At 40.5% G+C, this 24,757-nt stretch overlaps 1 protein-coding gene across 1 annotated transcript in view; it reads right to left on the minus strand.

Annotated features, from left to right (window-relative positions):
- Positions 1–3,209: 3,209 nt before the first annotated feature.
- LOC139744481 (guanine nucleotide exchange factor VAV2-like) overlaps positions 3,210–24,757 on the minus strand; it is a 65,269-nt gene continuing 43,721 nt past the window's right edge. Inside the window, exons 14-23 of the mRNA XM_071654918.1 lie at positions 20,901–20,987; positions 20,022–20,140; positions 18,832–18,930; positions 18,172–18,481; positions 11,521–11,627; positions 9,500–9,604; positions 8,413–8,500; positions 7,035–7,140; positions 5,241–5,407; positions 3,210–4,652 (exon numbers count right to left, since the gene is read on the minus strand). Coding sequence (XP_071511019.1) covers positions 4,596–4,652; positions 5,241–5,407; positions 7,035–7,140; positions 8,413–8,500; positions 9,500–9,604; positions 11,521–11,627; positions 18,172–18,481; positions 18,832–18,930; positions 20,022–20,140; positions 20,901–20,987 — 1,245 coding nt within the window. The 3' untranslated portion in view covers positions 3,210–4,595. The remainder of the gene's footprint in view (positions 4,653–5,240; positions 5,408–7,034; positions 7,141–8,412; positions 8,501–9,499; positions 9,605–11,520; positions 11,628–18,171; positions 18,482–18,831; positions 18,931–20,021; positions 20,141–20,900; positions 20,988–24,757) is intronic.

Here is a 24,757-nt window from a genome sequence, read left to right on the forward strand (position 1 = left end):
AAAACAAAAAAGGCAAGTGTTCATGGAGTACAGATGTATTTTCTTGTCCTTATGGTTTCACACAGTGAAAACTAGGATGATTACAATAACCGTAGAAATAATAACGATAATGTAGACAGTAGTCATAATTGTTCTAGTAGTTTACTGTACTACACCTTCTGCTAGTGAAAGTTCCACCACCACCGAGAATTCCAACAAAACAAGTCAGTAATATTCCAGGCATGAGGCTGCCTTTAAGACACGAAAACATTTTCACAGAATTGCAGCGTTTGTTTTTTTTGTTGTTGTTCTGAATTCTTTTAGTTTGTAAGATGATCCTCTTCATATGATACCTTCCAATGTGCTGCAATGAATGCAATGTTTTTATATGATACATTGTGTCGCCGTCATCGTCGGCAAGCTCCACCACGCATCCGAGCATTGGGTCTGTCAGTTTTCTGAATGGTCTCTCCGGCTGATGTTCATGTCGAATGTGACTTTGAAGTCCAAGCCAGTGGTGAAAGAAATGTGGGCAGAATTCACAGTTGAACAATAATGTCATACGTTACGTATCATTACTTGCCTCTATCAATCATACAAATTATGTACAATTAATCTTGGATTCTAGACACTCATTCTAATTGACTGAAGAAGGACAGAGGTAATAATTTATTGTCTTTTATCAGTCTCTCTCTCATTTCTGATGCTAAAATGATCTAATGTTTTATTGTCCTTCAAGTCAGGGATTCATAAATGGGGCCCATGATAGCCAGTGGTCACCAAATAAACTAATAACACCAGACAGGGCTGCGATACGTCTTTAGATTGAGGAAAAAATAGAGAGAGAGAGAGCGCGTCCATACGAGCACACTAGAGAAGGCATTGGCAGCTAATTTTAGACAGACCTGTAACATGTAACAGGTAGCCTTCTTTGAATGAGTTTCAGCTTGTTCAGTACTAATGCACACGTCAGTTATTCACATAATATATACGCAATGAAATTGCTACAGACACTTGTATCTCCCCAAAGCCCCACCCCCATACTTAAAAGCATAGCGATGAAGTAATACCAGTGGCTTCAGATTATATGGATGTGCATCTTGTAAAAAAGAAAAATGAATGTGGAAATGTCTTCTATCCTTCAATGGAAAAAAAAGGGTTGCAAGAGACGAGGTGTTCAAAGTTCTGAGCAGAAAGAAACATTGTACTGATGGATACAGTCAGTAAAGACATCACATTGTCATGCTGACGTAAACGTGTAAGGACAGATTCATTGTGCTGGAATATATAAAAGAAGCGGCAAGCATGTCACTCGTTTCTGGTTGTGCCAAAGTAGGGAAGTATACATCTTCACACAAACACACATACACACACAAAAAAAGGGTCTTGCAGAAAGTGCATGTGAAGATGCTGTCACACTCTTGAAACGTGGAACCAAATCAGTAGCACAAGAGACCAGTCCAACACTTTGTCTATCCAAGGAGCAGTATCCATATTCGGCTTTCACAAAGAACCATTTGGAGGTGCTTTGAAAAGGAATAGGAGAATACCACAAACTACTGACACAAGAAGCTCAGATAGAATTGCTGTTATTGAAATGTCCACTGAAACAAAATTAATATTTCATGACCACATCTATAAATATGTAATTTCTTACAAAAGGTAAAAAAAGAAAAGAAAAGAAAAGGAAAATCTTAAGTTGTTCCTTCACTGTACAGTAACAAGGCAAATGTCTTGTTTGCATCTGTTTGAGTACACATACAAGGAGTTGCATTTCGATGGGACAACTAGTAGTGATAGGGGGATATCTTAGCATTCAGAGCAGGCATCAATGACCCAAGTTTGTGCGAAGCATGGATGAGAACACTTCCACAGGCACATTCATGCCATGCTGTAAGCATGAAGTTTCAACCCACTACCCAAAGCCAACTAGTATCAACATTTCTGCAAAGATTTGCTTGTATGCTATCAATTGCATGGCAAGACACATTCAAATTGTATATATGCATGTTAGGCTTTCACAGGAGTGGAACAGTATTTCAACAGAAACCTGCTCATAACTGGCCCCACATACCCAAACAGAAAAAATTATTTTGTAATTGTTGCTTAGTACCTTTAATGATTTCAATCACAAAACTGATTTCACAGAAAACATCCATGTTACAAATATGCAAAGGTTTAGACAAATTGAAACATTGCAGAGGGACCAAATTTTGGTATCTGATGATATTTGAGGGATATCTTTTTTCTAGAGCAAGAAATACCTGCCATCTCACAATATGCTATCCCACATAAAGCTGTAGGTGCTCTTAATCCATGGCACTCTAGTTCTTCAACAAGTGTGCTTTACTGGCTAGCCAACTACAATCCATACCAAGGGTACTATAATAATTTCAAAAGATGATAATCTATCCCAAGCAAAATATAAGCCGATCCTGATGACAAACATAAAATAACCAAAATCAACTGGGGTTTGAATAATCGTCTATCATGTCATGGAAAAGAAAAAAAAAGGGGAAAAAATAAAAACCAGGTTGAGTACGAAATTGGTATGTCTCCATAGGCACATGATCATTATTACACGTGTGGAATCAGGCAGGCTAAAACCATCCTAGCTACCCGGGCATCAAAAGTCATGTAAAACCAGCTGGCTGAGCGTGTGTTCGACATTGTGGCCGTATAACACGTCTGCCGAGTTCCTTCACGGTACTGGGCCGCCGTCTCGCTACACCCCTTGTCGTATCATAGCACGCCCTGGACATCGCAGAACTGCCTGTCCACATTGCATCGAAAGTTCGCTGTGGCACGTGTCCCGCCCCTCGCCTCACATTCCAAACTTCTCTCACAACACTACAACCAAGTATATTTGGTCCATGTTTATAAGGCTCATCACTGATTGTACTTGTGGACATTTCTCACTCCATACATGTACATCTTGCTTGGTGTAAAGACACCTTTGTTCTGAGTTGTTTGTATGGCTAAGCGTTATTCCTTTTGGTAAAATAAAACAACCCAAAACCCACATGATTCTTGATCATAACAATACCTCTATGTACATGGCTGCCGGGTTTCTTTAGTCTGGCACCATGCAACGTACGCTTGGAGGCATCGCACACCACACAGAAATAAATACAATACTGAGATTTCACAGAAGCTCTTGATACCACAACCTTGGATTCAGTCACAAGGGAAGAAAAGATCAGGTCGGGGGGAGAGGGAGGGATGTACAGTTTGTATACCCAAGCGCAAGAGAATGGAAGACAGAATAGATTGACATTTATTAAAGCTTTTTTTTTTTAAATCCCCTTTTAAACATTTCTCTCAAGGAAGTGTAGGTCAGTTTTAGAGTGCAAATACATAATCGTCGCTTCTTCCACCTTCAGAGTGTATAAATAATCATTCCGAGATATCTCTATATTATTCATCCATCCAACAGACTGAACCTGATCAGATATTTGCTCTTCCATCCCATTTTCCGTATCACCAGCAGTGCATGAGTGCAAAACTTTCTCCTACATCTGCCCATTTCGTAAGATCATGAACCAGATACTATTATAATACATTTGAATTGATAGTAAATTTCTTCACTCTGTGGGAGAGAGCAGATCGAGAGAGGTGAATAAACACCACATCCTTTGTAGACTTTCCCCGTAAATGCTTGTAACAGATGATCTACAAAGTTTCTGGTTCTAAATACAGGTTCTGCAATGCCATCTGTAGCGTGATATGGAAAACCTCCCTTATCCCATTGAGGATGGCCTGATTTTGCTACAGCGCGCATTTCCCATAGACCCTTGCCCGAGTATACTCGGCACTCGTCCTCAACGGGTTAAAAGAAGAAAAAAAAAAGCAAACAATGTGCCTCATCCACCTTATAAAAAAAAAAAAAATGAGCACGAAGGGAGAAAAATTGACATTCACATTTCTGACATACAATTTGTAGATTAATTCAAAGGGTGTCCATGTCATTGCTGAGTAAATATGCAATACATACACAGAAGGAAAGAAAAAAAACAACAACAACCCTACGCTCTCAGCCGAGATGCCAGCCCCCAGATGAATGGTCCTCCTCCTCCTCACATGCCTTCTTAAGAGCTGTACAAGATTTCTCAGAAATCTGTTGACTTCGCTTTCATTTCTCCTAAGCTCTGCACGTCGCGAGGGCCACGGGTCAACGCTTCCATTGATAGAGCAGTCGAGGGAAACAAAACAAAAACGAAAAGTAAAACCACCCACCATATCGGTTGTGCAATGCTCGTGTTTAGTAGCTTCTGTACATTCGCTCATCAGTGATGAACGTCTGGTTTTCTAATGCATAGGTCACGGCTAGGTTCAAAGGTCATAGTCTTGAATTGGATTCCACGGCTCCAACATTAATGCATTTATGAATATATATCTATACAAAGGCAAATATATATATATAATTATGTAGTCTTTTTTCCTGCTTTCAAGCTGCCTGGAAGGTCCAAGAAGCATGCGTCTGTGATGGCATGGGATGGACAGCAGACACGGAAATCGTTTTCGATTTGGTTTTGAGACTCTGACAGTATTAGGCCTCGCATGTCACTCGGGAATCCGACCCCCCGAGAATCGTGCCAGCCTCGACGCTGAGGTCATCAGATGGGCGCCCCGTTGTCGAGCTCTTCGACGTAGGTTGACGGGAAGTAGCCAACCTGAAATGGACAGGGAAGAGATACCACACATATTATCATATATACCTGTTTAACTTTTATACCACCTCAATGTTTAAGTTTGGCAGCAAGAATAATCACCACTCGATTTATTATGATGCAATACTGCCAAAAGTCTGAGTCCAGAAATTATGCAACTCACTAAATCCATGCACCTACTGCATACATGTACACATCTCATCAAATGAGTTTATTTGTATGTTTAAACTGTTGTTGAAGATGAGCTGATTGTGCTACAACATGTATTTCCCATAAATACCTGCTCGAGTTTCTAACTCAAGATTCAATGGGTTCAAAAAAAAACTTCAGTGGGTTCAAAAAGACACTTGAAAACCATATACCACGCTAGAATCACATTTGGATAAACACATTCCTCCCCTTGTATTCCTGCTGGTCTCCATGTGCTCACATATAATTAACAAAAATGAAAAGTGCAGAATATATCACGCACATGCAGACACCACAGAGTGAACAGGAAGCAAAAATTAAACGAGTGTTCCAAGATTACGGTAATTGCTCATTTAAAAAATCCTCCCCCCCCAAAAAAAGAAAGATCTGACGACCCCTTACCCTGTCTCCTATGCATCCTTTCCACCAGCCGCGGTGCCCTCCGGCCTTGCTGATGATGGCTACCTCCTCGTTCTCCATCAGTGTCAACTCTCGCGTGTCCCTGGCCGAGAAGTCGTACATGGCCTTGGCGTGGCCGATCACGTTGTAGCGGCGATTGGTCCTCAGTCCTGTTCAGCACAAAAATGAAATTAGATCATCCTGCCAACACAAGTACCAGATTTGTTTTATCATAGTTTTTTGTTTTGTTTTGTTTTGTTTTCCACAATAATGTGCTTCTGGTGGGATACCTTTTGAACTTCCACTTGGGTCCTAACATATATCTATATATATTTTTTTTTTCAATGAGAGCAATACTGCAAGAGTGTCAGCTCATCTCCAACAAAAAATACAAATGAAATCCTGAAATGCCAGAATACAACACATACTTTAAAGACAGCCAATCCCTTTTGCATGCAAATTTTTGAAAAATTGGTGAGAACACTTGGGTATTGAAGAAAACACTATTTGGAAACCCCCTGTAAATTTTGAACTCAAGTGGGTCTTTATTTGTTTTCGTTAAATTGACCGTAAAGATTTGAATAATTTTTGCAAAGTTCACAAAAATTACAAATCTAAATACTAGTCTAGTTTTACAGACATGTGTGATGCACTTACTTGTACATGTAGTTTATGTACATGGTGTGTTGTTATTTGCCATTGATAACAAAGTAAGAGAAGCTAGTGAATTTGGCGCTAGTGTACTTTCACACCTGTTTGTCAAATGACCTCCAAACATGCACAAACTCACCTTGGTTATTCAGTAACCTAAATACTTGCATCTGAGCGAGATTCAAGTCCAGTAGAAATGGAATTTTCACCATTTTGTCATTTATCTACTTCTCGGAATAATCTTGATTGCAGCTACTCGCTCAGCGATAACTGCATTGCACAGGAGCAGACAGCGCAGCACGATGTACAAAACACACGGCAGCACAGCAGCGAGCACCGCGATTGATCTGAATGTAGTTTAATATCTCACAGTGACCACGGCAAGTTCTTCTATGGTGTCTTTAAAAAGAAAATACCATTTCCATCTCGGCCGATTACAAGGAAAAAACAAATTTTAGCTTTTCAACGACACCATAGAAAAAGCCGCTGTGTCGCTACATTCAGACCAATTCGTAATTGTGCTTGTGCACCGTGCAGCAATTCCAGCGACAGCGATCAAGATATTCCAACGATTGTAAACGCTTGTAAACGCTAAAAGTGGACTTTGGAGACTCAGATGGAAGTATTTTAGGTTACTGAAAAACCAGGGTGAGTTTGTGGTTGTTTGGAGGTCGTTTGACAAACAGGTGCGAAAGTACACTAGCGCCATGTACAACCACAGGTCACTGTGAGATAGCTACATTCAGATCAATCGCGGTGCTCGCTGCTGTGCTGTCGTGTGTTTTGTACATCGTGCTGCAGCTGTGCCTAGTACACAGAATACGTTACGGTGAGCGTTTGGTGCATTATTTGAATTTTAAAGGCTAACAACCTTCAAATATCACAGAAATGTTATAGATTTACAATAGTCTTGTCATTCTGGTGGAATATATCACGTCCTGTGCTATTTGGGAAGGAATGCAAAAGGGACGGGCCATCTTTCATACATCTATAAAGTATTTAGTCAGTGTACACCAGTAGGTCATTCCACATACAAAAGGCAACATACTTGTATATACGAAGGCCCAAAAGACATACTAGTATCTAATTACCTTGAAGGGCAATGTTACACATACACATTGTGTATTATCCGCTCTGCTCACTTACCATTCTCCGGCACAGTGGCCACTGTACGTAGGGGCTTTCTAAGGTAGGCATCTAGCCCCTTGAAGACATTTACGAGGCTGTTGGTACTGTAGTGAGTGATCATGTCCTTTTTGTTTCAAAAAAAAAGGAAAAAAAAGAGAAGAAGATATAATCAAATCATTCACTAATTACAAAATTTCCAATTGTGGACTGTAATTTTAAACAGGAAAATTTCCCTGTAATGAAATAGCACTTCTGAAGTGGCACGACCGAACTAAGCCCAATAACACCACGGCAAGCACTGCTTACATAACATTTTTTTTTCTTTTTTTTTCTTTTTTTTTAATTATCATTTTATATACACTTTGATATGTTTGATAACTTGCATTTGTTAGTTGACTCTCACTTTCATTTTGTTGCCTCTTCTTGGTGTACCAGGTTAGGGCTTGCTGCTTGCTCAGCCCCCCCCCCCCCAACTTTTGCTGTTGCTATTTCACTCTTTTCCTTTCTTTTTTTAATCCCTCTGTTGTTCCTTAATATCTTGTTTGATGTTGCCTCCCTATTCATTTTTATCCTTCAAAGGTGGCCCTCCATGGTCCTTGGATCATCACTGACCCTCCTCTGCCTTTTGTCTGTCCATCCTCTTTTGATCCCCCTCCCTTTGTTGGGCTCCTTGCCCATGACCTCCAACCCTCCCCTTTTGTTTTCTTTGTTCTGTGTCCCTAGCTCTTCCCTGACTGTTCTTGTTGTATGTACACATGTAGTCCTTTCAGTGATTGCTTTCCCTGCCTGTTTGACATTTTGCCTCTGATGAAGATTCTGCTAGGATCGAAAGCTCAGGCCCCTTTTGACTCCATTTCTTTTAAAACATGTATGATCCATCTCATCAGGAATAAAAGGCATTTCTTTCATCATGTACATTTCTTCAATTGAAAGATACAGCCTATAAATGCAGATACTCCCGATAGACAGGTTTTTTGAACACATTTTCTAAAGATGTAATTACCGTGGCAACAAGCTCTAAGCCAGTTATGAGAAAATAAAGCCTGCTTGATGTTTACAAAAAAAAATATTGGCAGAATCTTGATAGGGTTGCCTGAAAGCCCTTCCTGACAGCCCTATCAAACCAGTATGAATTTTTCTGGCTGCTTGCACAAACTGCATATCTTCCAAAACCACATTAACACACCATGATGTAAAACAAAGCTATTGTACAATTTGTACCTTTGTTGTACTTCATTACACTCAATGAGCTGTCCACTACATGTGTTAAAATGCAATGTAAGCCTCTTGGCTCGAGGAAATGCACAAATTGTGGACTTATCTATCACACACACACACATGACCACACACAAGATATATATTCTACACATGTATCTATTTCTTCGAATGAACTTACTGGTAATGTGGGAAACAAGGTTTGCTCTGCGAGTCCAAACTGTCCATTCTCAACCACGACCTTCATGTGCTTGATTTGACCTTCGTGTCTGTCAAGAAGAAATGCAAAAGGCAAAATGCTTGATCTAGACTGATGAAAGTGCATAGTAATCCCTGATGAGTAAATGTTAAACATAAAGTTACAGACAGAGCTACACTTTTGAAGTCAAGTTATAACTAATAAAGGCACATTGATTTGGGATTCAAGAGGGCATTGTTGGATCGCATGAAGATCGCCGCTATCTTCACCACGAAGATTGACGATGTAAAGCTAGTTAAAGGGACTGTACAGAACTGGTTGATGTGGGGATTTAGGTTTATAACATTCCTGAGTGAGATAATGAGAAACCTCTCATGAAATATAAAAGAGCGTGTAATTTTAAGAAGGATTCAACGTTTATTTGATAAAAATTGGTTTTCAAATGGCTGAGATATCCAAAAAAGTGATGATAATAATATAAGGCGACAGGCCACGCCTTTTATTAGGATCTCTTTGTTTCACCTTGTTTTTGGATATCTCAGCCATTTCAAAACCGATTTTCATCAAAGAAACATTTGATACCCTTTAGAATTGCATGCTCTTTGACATCTCATAGAGTGGTTTCTGAATATCTCACAAAACGCTAAAAGCTAAATCCTCACCTCAACCAGAACTGCACAGTCCCTTTAACTGTCAATCAAAGTAGATCATGGCACATATTGCATGTACTATCCTTTATACAGGTTCAATAGTTATTCACAATATGATGTACGCTGGACCAGCCTGGAGCAGTGGCTGAATCAAGAGACGAACTGAGATGACAATATTACAATCATTTTCGACATTCTCACTATGTGAATCAGTTTTATGCCGATGTTCGGAACATGTGTAAGTGTCAAAATCATCAGCAGAGACCCGTTAAATCCCAATTCTGGCAGTCTTGAAAATAGCTTAAAAATCATTTCCTTATCATAACATACTGTGGAGGTAATCTGTTCACACACACAACAGCAATTTCATCCAATGAGAGTGGGGGGTATTTGCGAGGATGCCAAAAAGTCTGACTTACTCCAAACTGACGGCGTAGCCTCTCCTCCCTTTCCGGACGAGGAAGCAGCCCGGCTTTGGCAGCAGCTTCTCATTGGCTTCTGGTCTTTCCATCTCACCGACATACCTGGATGTAGAGAATATCAATCCAGAAACCTTACGGTGCTTTCGAGCGCTCTAAAGCGAACCAAAGTGAACTGAACCAAAGCGTTCCGTAACACCGAACTGTGCCTGTTTTGGAGTGTTCGAGCGCTCCGTTGAGAAAGCGGACCTCATGAGCTATTTTTAGAAGAGGTCAAACATTTTTGTAGCAAGAATGTCATTCACCTGGTGCCTGAACTACTTGCAGCTGTCTCGAACAAAGAGAATGATGTCTTTGCTTTGTGACGTATGCGCATGATATGCGAATGCCTTACAGCGAACTTTTAGTACGCTTTTAGTACGCTTTTGGAGCACATCGTGAAGTGGTCCACTTTTGGCTTGGTACAGTATGGTACGGTACACTTTAGGAGCGTTCGAGCGCTCCTCTGGCGCGGGTACGGTACAGTATGGTTCGCTTTAGGAGAGCGCTCAAACGCACCCATAGATAAGTCACCAAACCTCTTCCCAAAGCAACATTAAAGGCACTTTTTAAACAACACTTCCATTTTAATAGACAAATCTGACATCTGAGCTGCACGGTCCTATATATCAGGCTTTCAAGCGGGATAATGTAAAAAAGTAGGAATAAAGTAGGAACAAAATCTCTAAAAAAGTAGGAAAAAGTAGGACATAAGAGGGAAAAAGTAGGGCATTAAAGAAAAAAAAGTAGGAATCGTAAAGTCAGGACATGTGCAGGCTTTTTGGAGTAGTTTTCGTCGATACTCACCAGAACTCTTGATGTTACATGTACTTAATTTGTACTCACAACCCTGCTGCCTCAGCCTCACTTTTGCTCCTTGGGAGAGCCTGGTAATTTTGAGCGATGATGAGAGCTGGTTGAGCACTGCTCCAAGTCCTAGGCTGCAATATCAGTGGGATCAATCACATCTGCACAGGAGCAAAAGCTGAGGCTGGCAGCAGTCTTGTGGTTGATTGGTGTGTGTTATCCCTCTTTCATGTTGAAGAGGCTCTCCCCACCAGTAAGAATCTGCAACTAGAGTCTACTCATCATTTCTGAATATAAATTATTCAAGTAGCCTTGCACATTTTTTTTTTTGCGGGGTTTTTCACCAAAAAAGTAGGAAAAAGTAGGAAAAAGTAGGATTTTGAGCAAAAAAGTAGGAAAAGTAGGGACAGCAGTAAAAAAGTAGGAACAAGTAGGAAAAGTAGGGCCACTTGAAAGCCTGTATATATGCTACCAGTACCTCTGATGATGTGTTCGAATATAGCGGTGGCAAAAGTGTCATTGAAAAAGTGAATGCAAAATGTTGAATTAGGCGAAAATCTGTGAGAGACCAGGTATACCCATATTCACATCCCCTTCCAAAAAGAGCAGTGTTAGAATTAAACCTTTATTAAACATTTGCTAGCATGATCATACTTCTTTATAGATATCTTGATAGTAACAATAGCAATGCAAAACTATTAACTGCTTTAGGACTCTTTGTATCCCTTTGAACATCACTATAAATCTCAATCATTAGAGATATGCCAATTTTTTACTTTTTTTTACTGAGCCACCACACTATTAACACTGCCGTTTACGATGCCCCATGAAGGTGCAAAACCATAGATAACCCTGCCCCCATGCTTTTCTTGACGTTATCTGCTACAGCAATACAATGGGGTACTACCGTAATACTTCTTGACCTTATCACCTCCCAGTATCTGTATTTCAAAATCAAGCTTCATTCAGAGAAAGCAAAAATCTTATTTTTTGATTTTGTAAGTTTGTATTTCTAAGCTATCTTTATTTAGTTTGTACTTTCATTTTCATTTTTAACTGTGATTACAGTGATCACACAAACACAACAAAACAAACTAAGGAAAAGTTCCTGGCTCGTTCATGTTCTACAGCCAGGCCTCTTCTGGGTCCTGAGAGTGTAGGTAAGAGATGCTCACCAGGGGTAGGAGAACAAGCCGGATATTTCTGGCGTCGGCGATGGCGCCGACTGCTGAACGGTAGTTGGCGCCCGAATGGGAAGTGTGTGCTGCTCGTATTGTTCCCCCTGAAAGCAGAGACGATGCAACATACACATAATATGAGCCCTTTGCTCTATGGAGTTTACATGCCAAAAAAAAAAAAAAGCAACCAAGCAACCAATCAACAAACCAACACATTACATGTAGTTGCACAGAAAAGTGCACAGCTAAATTTGAGTTGTGTTGCTACAATATCTTTGCACTAATCCTTATCATGGGTCATTCTTCAGGCTATAAATGTGCCTACGCGTGGCTTCATCATTTCTACAATTTCTAATTCTGACGTGAAATAAAACTCGAACAACAAAGCCAGCAAATGCCGGCATACAATGAATCATGAATGAGCATAAAAGATATACTGTGTGTGCATCAACCATAGTATGAATGAACAATACACTACATGTTGATGTGATCTACAAATATTTCAAATAAACCCATCAAAAACAAGGTAAAACAAAAATATGTATATATATTATATAAAGCCTCTGGCACCCTTCGGGGGTGGAGGCATAGGAAGAAAGCAAGAAATCAAACAGTGAGTAAAAAGAGCACATGTCTTGGTATGTCTTGAAATGAAGTTTAAATATCAACAGGCAAATATTGTGCTTGGATTTGAGCCTTTCAAGGGCCAGGTTCATGTGAAGTGGCTATACAGTATATGCTCCCTTCAAAAAAAAAAAAAAATTACAATTGGACTCTTCGCATTGATAACATTTAAAACTAGAGAAGCATTCTGAAAGCGCAGACCTCCGCCAAGCAGCTCATTTCCACTACTGATCTTGTTTTTCCACAGAGATTAGTGATTTCCACCCGTACATGTATGCATGCCGAAAGTCGCCCAATTTCCAAATATAGAAGCCTTTTGTTATGTCATCCACTGCCATCTGCGCAGCGCGCCTCGCCTTCGAAGAAAAACTAGAGCACACACTTCAGTGCCCGTATGAAATCTCAAAAATGCCCAGCTTGAACCCCCAAGTTCATTGACCTGGCCTGCCAATATATTGAAAATCTTTCATAAAATCCATGAAAATTTCTGCATCACTACAAAAATTTAATCATCTGCTACTTGTGTCATTCTCAACCTTTCTTGTAAGTTTCATCCAAATCTGTTCACAACTTTCTGAGTTATTTTGCACACAGACAAACAAACGCCAATGAAAACAACCTCTTCCCTTGGCAGATGTGATAATAAAACAATCTAAATGCTATTTCAGGGTATGAAACTCTAGCTTGTTACGTACATCTTGCAGAAAACCCCATTCAGTTTGGTTCAGTGGTCATCGAGAAATGTGGATCTTCATGCAGAATTCAAAACATGGGTCCATTTCTCCCTAGTTTAGCACTTGGATGCCAACATCCATATGAATGAAAATATCTTGCTCATAAATGACAGGGCAACCAACAAATGAATTCAAATTTTGTGCAAAACATTACATCAATATGTGAGTATGTAAATATTGCTGTCATGATCACATTGATGAAAAAAAGAGAAAAAAAAGACAAAGGAAACAGAAAACGGAAAGTAAAAAAGGAAGAAGACCTCAATCTAGTCTTCAATGAGTTAATGATTTCATATCTTTCTTTAATCATTCATTTTCACACCTTACTAATGTTTGCAAAACTCAAAAATCGGTGCCCTTTTTGCTGTTATTCATTTTCCACTTCTTTAATTGAAAATGAAAAGAAACCAGCAGTCATTATTTCAAAGAGATTTTTGTCAGAGAACGGAATGAACAACTTGGTATTTGTAAGGCATGAACACAATGGACAACACATCTCCTTACAAAACTTGGAGGGGAGGGCCCTCTGCCATGATTTACAAAGATCCCCATTTCTCTGTGACCACTGAAGCAAATTGAATGGGGTTTCTTGCAGGATGTACATAATTTCATACCCTAAAATTGCACTTTGATTGATTAACTACTTTTAAGGTTATCATTGCAGAAAGTCCGATTGTACGGGGGGGGGGGGGGGGGGGGGGGGGAACCATACAGTATAAATACTGATTAGTGATGATCTGTCCCAAGTCACTTTTCCATGAAGTTGGATTGCTGGGACAGTCTTTATCAAGCAACACCCAATCATACATTTACCCCATTCAACAACTTTGGGATTAGATAATTTACCAACTGCAACGAGGAAATCAATTCTAATGTAGCATCTTATCACTACTGGAACAAAATTTCACTCATTCCATATGAGAAAATCACGTGCACGCATATGTAGATGTATATGAAGAGTGATATTGTGATTCTGTGTATGGAAGAAATAGCCAATTATAAAGTAGGCTAGGTAGGCTAAACAATGTAAAACAAACATGTGGCACATTCACAGTTTTCACTATTAATGCCTTCATTGGTGGAAGACTTGGTGGCTCTAGACAAATGGTCTGTTCACAAATGTGACCCTGCATCATAAAACCAACAAAAAGTCGCCAGACATGGATTTTTAGTTGAGGGCAGACTTCGAAAGAGCAGACTTTCAGCTTTAAAATGATGTATTTAACAATTCAAATGGACTCTCCTAACCTACCTATTAAATATTTGAAAGAAAGCACACACTCTGGAAAAGTGTGAGCTGAGAAAAGAGGCTCTGAAGTATACAGTCTATTCAAGCACTTAATCTCACCAAGCCATGCTAGCTGTGCAATGAATGGGACAAAAAACAGGATGTAAACCACTGTAGCAACAACAATGAAAGGATTATCAGATTAAGTTGAAACTAAGTATGCTCTACTAACACATTCTGTTCATGGCTAACAACAACTTTCACAGCAGCAGCACCATCCGGTCAAAAGTTGAAAGAGAAGAGTGAAAAAACTGCTCAAAACACAACTTCTCATTCCTTTTCTTTATGACCCAAATCTTTGACATAATGTAGCGGAAGAAATGATCGTTTAGAAAACATGAAAATCTAAAGTTTTACCTATTTTGAGTCCACACATAAAATAAGGGTGTGAAATCTTTCGTTAGTTTTGTGATGCATGGTCACATATACTTTTGGGCTAATGACATGACCTAAATGCAACTGAGACATACATGTAAAACTGTACTTTAAAATGGAACGGGGGGGGGGGGGGGGCACAAACTGTAATGACACCACCCTCCCTCTCCCACCAACCCCCAACCCGACACTACCACAGACAATAAAGTGGCTACACTCCTGTTTTCAGCCTGAATGTACAAAGGGTGAATAGTGATATGACGGTGTGGTTATACACTTTGGATGTTGTAATGCTGAGGCATACCATTCGCGGGTTAATGGTATTTCTTTGCGGAGTTGGCAACTGGGGTTCATCCTGCAGGTGTGAAATGGCACATTGGAATCTTGATACTCTGAGGGATACTTTCCAAGGTAGTTTTCCTTTAATAAACATCTATTCATTTTCTGGTAAATTCTCTCAGAAAGAAACAATTGTTGATCCGTTCACGGGAACACTTACATTGTACACATTAAATCCTGTTCATAGTAGCAACACATCACTTCTGCTAACACAAGTGAACTATTAACAAGAGACCCGCGGGTCACGCGCTCACCCGAGTATCGCAATTTCACCTTCCATGCATTCTTGCACACTCTTACCTGAGAACATTGGAAACTTTAGGTCTGCATATGGATCCCTCCCCCCCCCCCCCCCCCCTCAACTCGGGGGGGGGGGGGGGGGGGGGGGGGCGGCAGGCAGTCCTGGATCTGAATCTGCAATTAACAAACTTGGAACTAAAGTCATCAATGTACAAACTCATGGTATTAACTTTGCTTTATCATTTCTGGTTCTAGAGCAGAAGATTTTACATATTCCTTAATGTGGGGGGGGGGGGGGGGTGGGCCCCTAGTCCCCCCCCCCCCCCCCCCCCCCCCCCCCCCAAGAGGGACATGGTGCCCATTTGAAGGAATTGAGATTCTATCCCCCTAGGGATGCTACCTGCTAAGTTTGGTCAAAATTCATCTTGAGGTTTTCAAGAAGAAGATGAACATGTACAATTCAGGCTCCATTACAACTGTATTGTAGGACTTCTCCCCAGCCCTCTCCTGGGTCCTAAGGGGGGGGGGGGGGGGGGGCACTCCTGATTACACCAACCCCATGAACAAACTTGAAACTACAGTCATCAATGTACTAACTCATAGTATCATCGAAGCCCTATCACTTCTGGTTCTAGAGAAGATTTTTAAAGGTTCCTTAATTTTAGGGGGCAATGGAGCCCATTTGAACAAATTGAGATCCTATCCCCCTAGGGATGCTACCTACCAAGTTTGGTGAAAATCAGACATGGCGATCTCAAAGTGAAGATGAAAATGTACAATTTAGGCCACATTAGGACCCCTCCCCACCCCCTCCCCTGGGTCCCAAGGGGGGCACCCCTGATTCCCCCATGAACAAACTTGAAACTACAGTCATCAATGTACTTACTCAGAGTATCATCTAAGCCCTATCACTTCTGGTTCTAGAGAAGATTTTTAAAGGTTCCTTAAGTTTAGGGGGTTTGGTCCCCTAGGGACCCCCCAGGTGGGCAATGGTGCCCATTTGAACAAATTGAGATCCTATCCCCCTAGGGATGCTACCTACCAAGTTTGGTGAAAATCAGACATGGCGATCTCAAAGTGAAGATGAAAATGTACAATTTAGGCCCCATTAGGACCCCTCCCCACCCCCCCTCCCCTGGGTCCCAAGGGGGGCACCCCTGATTCCCCCATGAACAAACTTGAAACTACAGTCATCAATGTACTTACAACTCAACGTATCAATTAAGCCCTATCACTTCTGGTTCTAGAGAAGAAGATTTTTAAAGATTCCTTAATTTTAGGGTGTTTGGGCCCCCCTGGGGCCCCCCAGGTGGGCCATGGTGCCCATTTGAACAAATTGAGATCCTATCCCCCTAGGGATGCTACCTGCCGAGTTTGGTGAAAATCGGTCATGGGGTTCTCAAGAAGAAGATTAAAATGTAAAAAGTTTACGCACGACGGACGACGCACGACGCACGACGGACGCCGGACGAAGAGCGATCGCAATAGCTCACTTGAGCCTTCGGCTCAGGTGAGCTAAAAATGGTTACGGTTAATTCAAAGCATCATTAACACAGATTTCTTGTCTGCATTGTAGAATAAATGTAACTTCCTTTTTAATAGTATACAGGGTTCATACTCTTTCTCATGAATTAAATTCCATGACTTTCCATGACCATTTTAGCCAGAATTCCATGACCTTTCCATTACTTTAACACAATTCTTTTTTTAACACATTAAACTGAAAATTTGATCTCAAATCAAAGCGAAGCAAACGGAATACATACACACCTCACACAAACAACAGATAAACTTCTATAACTTTTGCAATTCCATGATTTTCCATGACCTTTCGATGAAAATATCAGTTTTTCATGACTTTCAAGGCCTGGAAAAAGAATAGGCCAAATTCCATGACTTTCCAGGTTTTCCATGACCCGTGTGAACCCTGGTATAAAACTACAATTCTTGATCATTTGTAGCATGAGATTATGGCAAAGGACCACCTTCACTTTGATGGCCACACGCCCATGACAATAGTTATTTTGAGGATAATTTTGCCATTGTCTCAAAATAATTCAAATGTTTTGTGTTTAACATTGGTAGGGATGAAGTAACTAGAAATGTTGCTATGGCTACTGGATGACTCTGCCAAATTGCATCGTTCTCCCAATAGGTCTAAAGCCAGGCTTCTGAAATGTGATCAAACTGGGCCTCAAAAAATTTTGCGGCAGCCAACATGGGCCTCAAGTAAAAAAAGATTGCGAAGCACGGGTTTACAGTACATCTGGCAATGTGAGACGGCAGTTTCACATGACTGGCAAAAAACTGAAATGACACATTCGCAAGTACGGCAAAGCCATGAATGTGTCGAGTGTTTACATTCCTAGAACCTAGTCTTATTCGGATGGCAAAATCGCTTCGGAGAGCAAGTATCTGAGGATTTGGGCATTTTCACTTTACCTTTGACCCTTACCCACAGCCCACAACTTTCTTCAAATAATCACTACCGCATAACTGATAACATTTAATTTTCAAGACAATACATTGTCCCTTCAGCTATATTCAAAATATGTGAAAAAAAATTGTGATATACTAACAGTTTCACTTGACCTTTGACAACATCGCCAAAACATTTATCCATACAGAATCACTGTGCAGTAATGCAAGTGTATAGTAGTTTAATCAAGTGTATTTCTTGAGTAATCTCCAAGGAATGAAAAAAAAAATAAGTGTAGTTAGGGAATCCGAGTATCCTCTCGGATCACCTTCTGCATCTGTACGAATTCTTTCATCGACATATAAAATTTGCCAAGTTTCATCTGCATACCCAAATGGTTCTGAAGTTATGCTCTCCTCAATATTGATTACGGACAGATGGAAGAATAGACAGAAGGACGGACAGCAGGACAGACAGACGAACAACTCAAAAACATAATGCCTCCAGTGACATATCGTGGCGTAGGCACCAAAAAAAAAATTAAAACAAGAGAAAGAAAAAGTGACGTATGTTCCGTGGCTAGGACTGATTACTGGAAGTAAAGGTTGGTTTGCTGTCAGAATACGTACGAGGATGCTGGAGGGCACCACCCCAATGTGTGAGCTGTTGACCAGCTTGACCCTCGTCCACTGCGAGTTGATGTTTTCCAGCGCCTGCACCATGTCGTTGGTGCTCAGTGGCACTATCTGCTCGTTGTTGGGTGGCAGCGGGGAACCGCTGTAAGGCCGGAGGGCCGTGTAGCGGCGGCCGGGCCGGATCTGGACCTGGTTGCTGCTGTGGTTGCTCATGTGGCAGGATGGGGTGTGGGTGGAAGTCAGACACTCCTTGTGCACCGAGATGTTGCATGCCGTGCACTTGTAGCCCTGGAAGAAGCAACCTCTGTTGCCATGGCCAATGAAAAGAGATGGAGAGAAAGAGAGAGAGAGAGAAAAATAAGGGAATGTGGCAGGTACAGATCTTGACAAGCACTTGCTACGAGAGTACAGCGCAAATCCTCTGCTTACCCACACATATTTAACAAAACCCTACTGTCACCATCTGCAGTATATTTGCATACCATGTCATAGACATTTTGTGATAGAGGTCCTCAAAGGGTTGAATACTGTAAAGAGCGGAACATTTGTGAGTAATGAGCTTTACATGCTTGGCCGGGTAGGAATGGTTTTCATGTGTTTTAATTTGGCAGTTTCAATGGTAGTGTTACTGTACAAGACTTTCTGGGTACATACCGTAGTAGCTTGTGGCACGAGTCGCAGGATGGATCCTCAGTCTTAAAAGATGTGTACTCTACCGTGTGCCCCTTGCATTGTCTCGGCTGAATGTTCTCTCTGTGGAGTGAGGGGGAAAAAGACCCAATGATATACTCAGTTTAAACACAAAACTCTTATCTACACATAGCTAAACAGGGCTCTACACTAACTTTTCTCTCTAGTGGCCAGAGATAAACAGGAACATAACGATCCAATTTGAATCTTACATAGTATGTGCCCGATTTGGGAGCCAAAAAGATGGCCTTTTCGGAAATTTGGAGGCCTGACATCAGTTTTTAGTGGCCCCAATCTTGGAAGAGTGGCACGCGGACAGATGGTCAGACACCGCTGAAACATACAGTACTATAAAACCAGAAATATTAATGTGCATCAAATATTTCGAGGAGTAAAGATTTGCAAAAGTAAAATGCATGCGAAAGTCTTTGTCTACACAATCCAGTACATGCTGTATACCGGTCTCGTAATTCTTTTATGGTCGGCCATTTACCCAATTTTCATGCCTCGATAAAGGCCATCAGCTTCTGTCTGCAAAATTTCATGCGGCGAATGTTTCTGGCTTTGGAATAAAGCCTCCAGCAACCTCGTGTGGCACATGCACAGAAATAATTGTTGTCAAAGTTGTTGTTGTTCTTGTCACTGTCATCGTCATCATCATCGTTGTCATTGCTGGTGGTGATCTATCACTTGGTCAACTCCCACTTCGTCCAATAGCCATTTTATAGTCTCATCCCACATGGTTTAATCCCGTTTCGTCTACACCCAGTTCGTCTAATGACCATTTAGGCCACTTGCCACACAGCCTCATTACCAGTTGGCCTACTTCGAGATGGGCTATGCCCATATTGTCTAATACCCCCAGTTTATTAGACCAAATGGGAAAAAATCCCAAAGAGACAAAATTGAGATTAGACCATCTGGTTCTTAGACGAAATGATAATTATGCATGCTGGGCATTAGACCAAGTGAGGATTAGACCAAATGGGCATTAGACGAAATTGATAGTACACCAAATGAGTTTTATATAGTCGCAGTGGTGTTAGACAAACTGGGAAATGGGCCATCTGATAGTAGACCAAGTGGCAATAAACCATCATCATCTTCCAGGAGACAGAGCAGACAGCATCCCCCACCACCCTCCTATGACTTACTGGGCCAGCCGGATGCCCTCCACCCATCTCAGCATCATCTCCTCTGTCTTGCAGTACACCTCCACGCTGCCCCGATTGTTTGACGGCTCCTTGGGTGTCAGGTGAAAACACCAGTTCCACTGTCAAGAAAAAAGGGGAAGGAAAAGGGAGAAATATTGAAAGCTGTTACATAATGCAGCTTCTACAGTGGATTCCTGTTATGACGAAGTCCTCGCGACCGGCAGTTTTCTTTTGCTAAATCGAAATTTCGTTATAACCGAACAAATATACAATAAAGAACAAAAGGGCGGATTATTTTGCTGCCTGAATTTTTACTTCGCTGTAATCGGAATTTTGTTATAACGTATTACCGTGGTCGTTATAACGAGAGTGCACTATACTCCCAGCGATTTTTTTTTTTTTCCGTTTAAAATTTTGGTACATTCACTGAAAGATTGCAGCATTCATTAGCCCCCTTTGCAGTCCTTGGCATAATTGTATTCATAAGATCTTTGGCATCAAAAATATTTACAAACCATAGAAGGCCTTGTTTATTTGTCTTTATCTGTTTTGTTTGTTTTTGTTTTTTGTTTTTGTTTTCTAATGGGGGTAGGGGATGGCCAGCATAAGGTATAGGTTAAGTTTTGTCTGGATTGATAAAATGTTCCATTCCACACTTGGAAAATTTGGAAAACCTATCGGGCTACCATCAAAAGGATAGAGCCTGGCTGTTCTTGGTAGCTGAAAGGAGAAAAGTTTGCGATTAATAATCATACAGGAGAAACTACAAACTTCAATGAAAAGTATCTAATGATGTTTATATACAAACACACACACACACACACACACACATGACGCATGGTTGTATGGGGGAGGGGGTGTCAGGGAGGTTGTTCTTACCCGTCCACTTCTACCACTCGGCAGGTTGTCTTCCACTTTGTACTGGGCGAGATCAATCGTGGTCTGGTACTCGTGACTCTCTTGGCCCTGCAAAGAATCGAGGGGGTAATAATGAAGACCAAAAAGGGGGGTTCACAGTAATGCCCACAGCATTGAAAATATAATGTCACTGATCAAATAACAAACACAAACAAACTATGACAGAAGGAACAGCAACAACAACTGTACAATAAAATCAGCTTCAGAAGCTAATATGTGCATGCCCCAATCAGGACAAGTGCAAGTCCAGGTGAATGGCAAGTATGAGAATATTTTTTATACATGACAGCGCCTCCCTGTGAAGTTTTGTTCTATTTTTGGATCATTTGCACCAGAAAACGCGTAGGATGACATACAATATCTACCCCCATCAGGGTGTTGATTCTTTGTTAAATGATGATAATGTGTCTAGGGAGAAATTACAGGGACAGCAAAGCCCTCTGCCTTCAATTATAATTGGTCCTCGAAGACACACATTTGCGTATGATGGGGAAAGGGGGATATCATGCCGTCTGAACTTGACAGTTGACTGCAGGTGGTCATGAAGCACTAGCATCTAAGCAGTCCAGCTGATAGGTCTATATTATATTGGAGTTTGCATAACGTTCATTACTCTTTTATTGGAGTGTGGTTTTATGTGTGGCAGGCTAAATGTTACCCTTTGAGGAGGAAGCATGACAAAATTTACCCCCTTTTTGCTCATGTAAATGGAAGGCATCTATACATACTGCATTTTGGCATGCAAGGGTACTGATCAGAACAATGCAATGAGAAGAATTTTGATATCTGTACTGCCCAGTCTGGACTTTACACCTAAATCACTCAATCAATGTATGAATCACTTTTAATCAATTCAAATCAAAATCATTCCAGTCCAAAATGTCCATGACACATATATCCATGAATTTCAGAAGTTAGAAGAAACAAATTAGCATTATAGATTAAGTCTGCTTGATTGTTCCTTAATATCAAAATAGTCAAAGAACACCCTGGTTGTGAAACTCCATTCTGAGTGAAACAAAGTTTTTCCTTTTACAAACTTTTGAAGACAAAAACCATTCTGGGCATTAACTAATTTTTTTTTTTTTTTTTTTTTTTTTTTTTTTGGGGGGGGGGAGGATGTTTCTTTAAATTTGAACAGCACTGAGAAGGCATTCAGCATCTACATTCAGCAATGGCATGCCATGATCAATGATATTTAAAAAACAACTGTACAACTGATGACTGCCTAAAATTGAACACATCTGAACAACAGCACTGCAAATTGACAAATCGACCGGAGTGGTCAACTGCTGTACCAGTTCCACAAGGTGGAAAGTATTCAAACTCGGTCACTACTGAGAAGGCATAGGAACAATGATGATTACATAGATCTGTGGTCAAAGGCAATCACACACAATTTGAAACAGGCACACAATCATGCAAATGTAGGCTAAGTATACTGGCAAGCATGAGAACAAGTTAGGGTGAGCAAACACGCAACATGATGCAATCAACTAATAATTCATGCCTCAGACTCTATATCCTTTTTTTTTTTTAAATCATCATAATTATAACTTCAATTTTTTTTTGAAACTTTATTTCTATCTATTTACTAATCGTTTTTCTCTTCTTTTTTTTTTTTTTGGTGGGGGGCACTAGCTAACACTACTCTTTTAGTGGAACGGCATCTGGCATGTTATGAGCTAAATCTCACATGCAACTTTAATAGGCTAACTACGCATTCAGTGATCTGCGAAATTTGCGTTTTGTATCATCTATTCAAAAAGCTGTGGAAGATTTGATTAGCTCCATCATCTGATCATAAAATATATCAAAGCTTGAAGGTTTGCTCATATTAGACTTTGGACTAATAAATGGACACAGGAAACCTTTAAAAACATCGTTAACATGGCAATTAATCATACTCTCCTATAAACTGATTATTTTCATTACTTTATGTGGAAGCATGATAGAAAGCTATACCTACAGTAACACAAATATCAACCTGGTTTTTGCTGCTTTCCATTGCTGATCCATTGAGACACACATTAAGTATGATGCCATTATAGACAGCGGTAGACGCTATGAGAAGGGTTGAACATTCATTATTCAAGCAACAGAAACCTATGCACAATCAATCCCACCACACTGTTGGATGTTCAATGCGGGTAAGCAGTATTACGATCTTCCGAACTGGACTTTGCAGTCAAAAGGGACATACACTGTATAGTGTACACTTGTATTACGTGTACATGTACATGTATATGAGATATATAACACTGGTTTACGACTTCTGTTGATACCTTACCAAAACTTCTCTGGAGGGAAAAAAAAATGCGACCTTGGATTTTGACACGATCACTTTACCTGTGCTGTGTGGCTTCATATGATAATAACACACTTTCAACAAAATGTTGGATAAGTTTATGCTATACGAGAAAGTTTATAACGTATTAATAATATAAATATGTATAATTCTAGACTATGAAAGCAATTCCTTCCTTTCCTTTTGTGTGTGTGTGTGTGTGTGTTGTTTCACGATAAACCCTGTTTAGAGGAATAAATGGTTGGTTATTGGACCTCCATATACAGTTACCAATACAGGAATCCATTTGAGAAAATAATTCACGCAGCCAAATATGCAATTTTCCACAGCAGAGATATACACATGTTGTAGAACACTATATAACCACACAAAGAGTTTATACAGAAAGCCTGGAAAAATTGGAGGGTGTAGTGACGTAGCTGTTAAACAAATCTAGCAGTGCCAATGTCAAGAGAAAATTACATCCACTCGCACAGAATCCCATCTTTCCCAGAGTACGTATCTGTTTACAAGTACAGATAGCAGTAATTGATGTGTCTCTGTAGAACCAAACAGACTGAGTAACAAGATACCAATTGAAAAGAGAAATTTCCAACTCAGGGAAATATTATAGATTTATAGTCAGGGAATGTTGATATGCATGCAAATCAAGATGTAACGCATTTAGTTTTTCTTTTCCTCTTCTTCACACACTGTGAAGAGTATTCTCTCACTACATTTTCACATCCTCAGTTGTCAGGAGAAAACTAGTAGTACCAATATAAACCAAGAGTAATTTGAGGCGTTTGAATTTTGTGGTATGACACAGGACATAATCGAAGTTTGTAATCTGCGGATCAGTCTTATACTCTTTTTTTTTCATATTCTGGGTGTTTTGCTCATTCAGTCGGAAAGTGTCATAAACCTGGAATGCTTATAATTCCATAAGTAATTAGTGAAGACGGATTCCATCTACTAAAACAAAGTGTCTTCTCAAAACCATCTGATATGAAACGGCTTCTGTGGAGCTGCCTCATCAAACAATACTTTTTTTATTAAAACTTTCTTCATCAGATGATACTGCAGAAAAATGCAGTTTCCCAGGAATTGTGATGATTGCTATTTTCAGATTTCAGCAAATAGACCTTCTTTTAGGCGTGACAGATTTAATATAGCGAGCGTTCGGCCGCGTGGGGAATGCTCGCGTTCCTCCTTTTGTTAGGGGACGCCCCTATTCCTCCTGCGTGCAGAATGGGGGGTTTAATCCCTCTATTCATCAGCCTAATGAGGGCGTTCCTCGGACGCAACAGAACGGGCTTGCTCACAAGTCGCATTCATGGCGTTCCTCTCCGCTTTAGGAACGCAAGGATTATCCCAACCACGTGCTTTCCGCGCACGGCTTCACCTTTGAAAAGAACAATTTGCGCCGGCAAGTGCACAATTCACGGTGGACGCCAGAATTCCACATCGTTCTTGCAAGTTAAAATAAATCGCGTGGCAAAAACGAGTGAGAGAAATCGCGCACTTCAGA

Source organism: Diadema antillarum, unplaced genomic scaffold (assembly GCF_040938485.1).
Source record: "Diadema antillarum isolate AM-2024a unplaced genomic scaffold, OU_Dant_1.0 scf00000035, whole genome shotgun sequence".
NCBI classification, from domain to species: Eukaryota; Metazoa; Echinodermata; class Echinoidea; order Diadematoida; family Diadematidae; genus Diadema; species Diadema antillarum.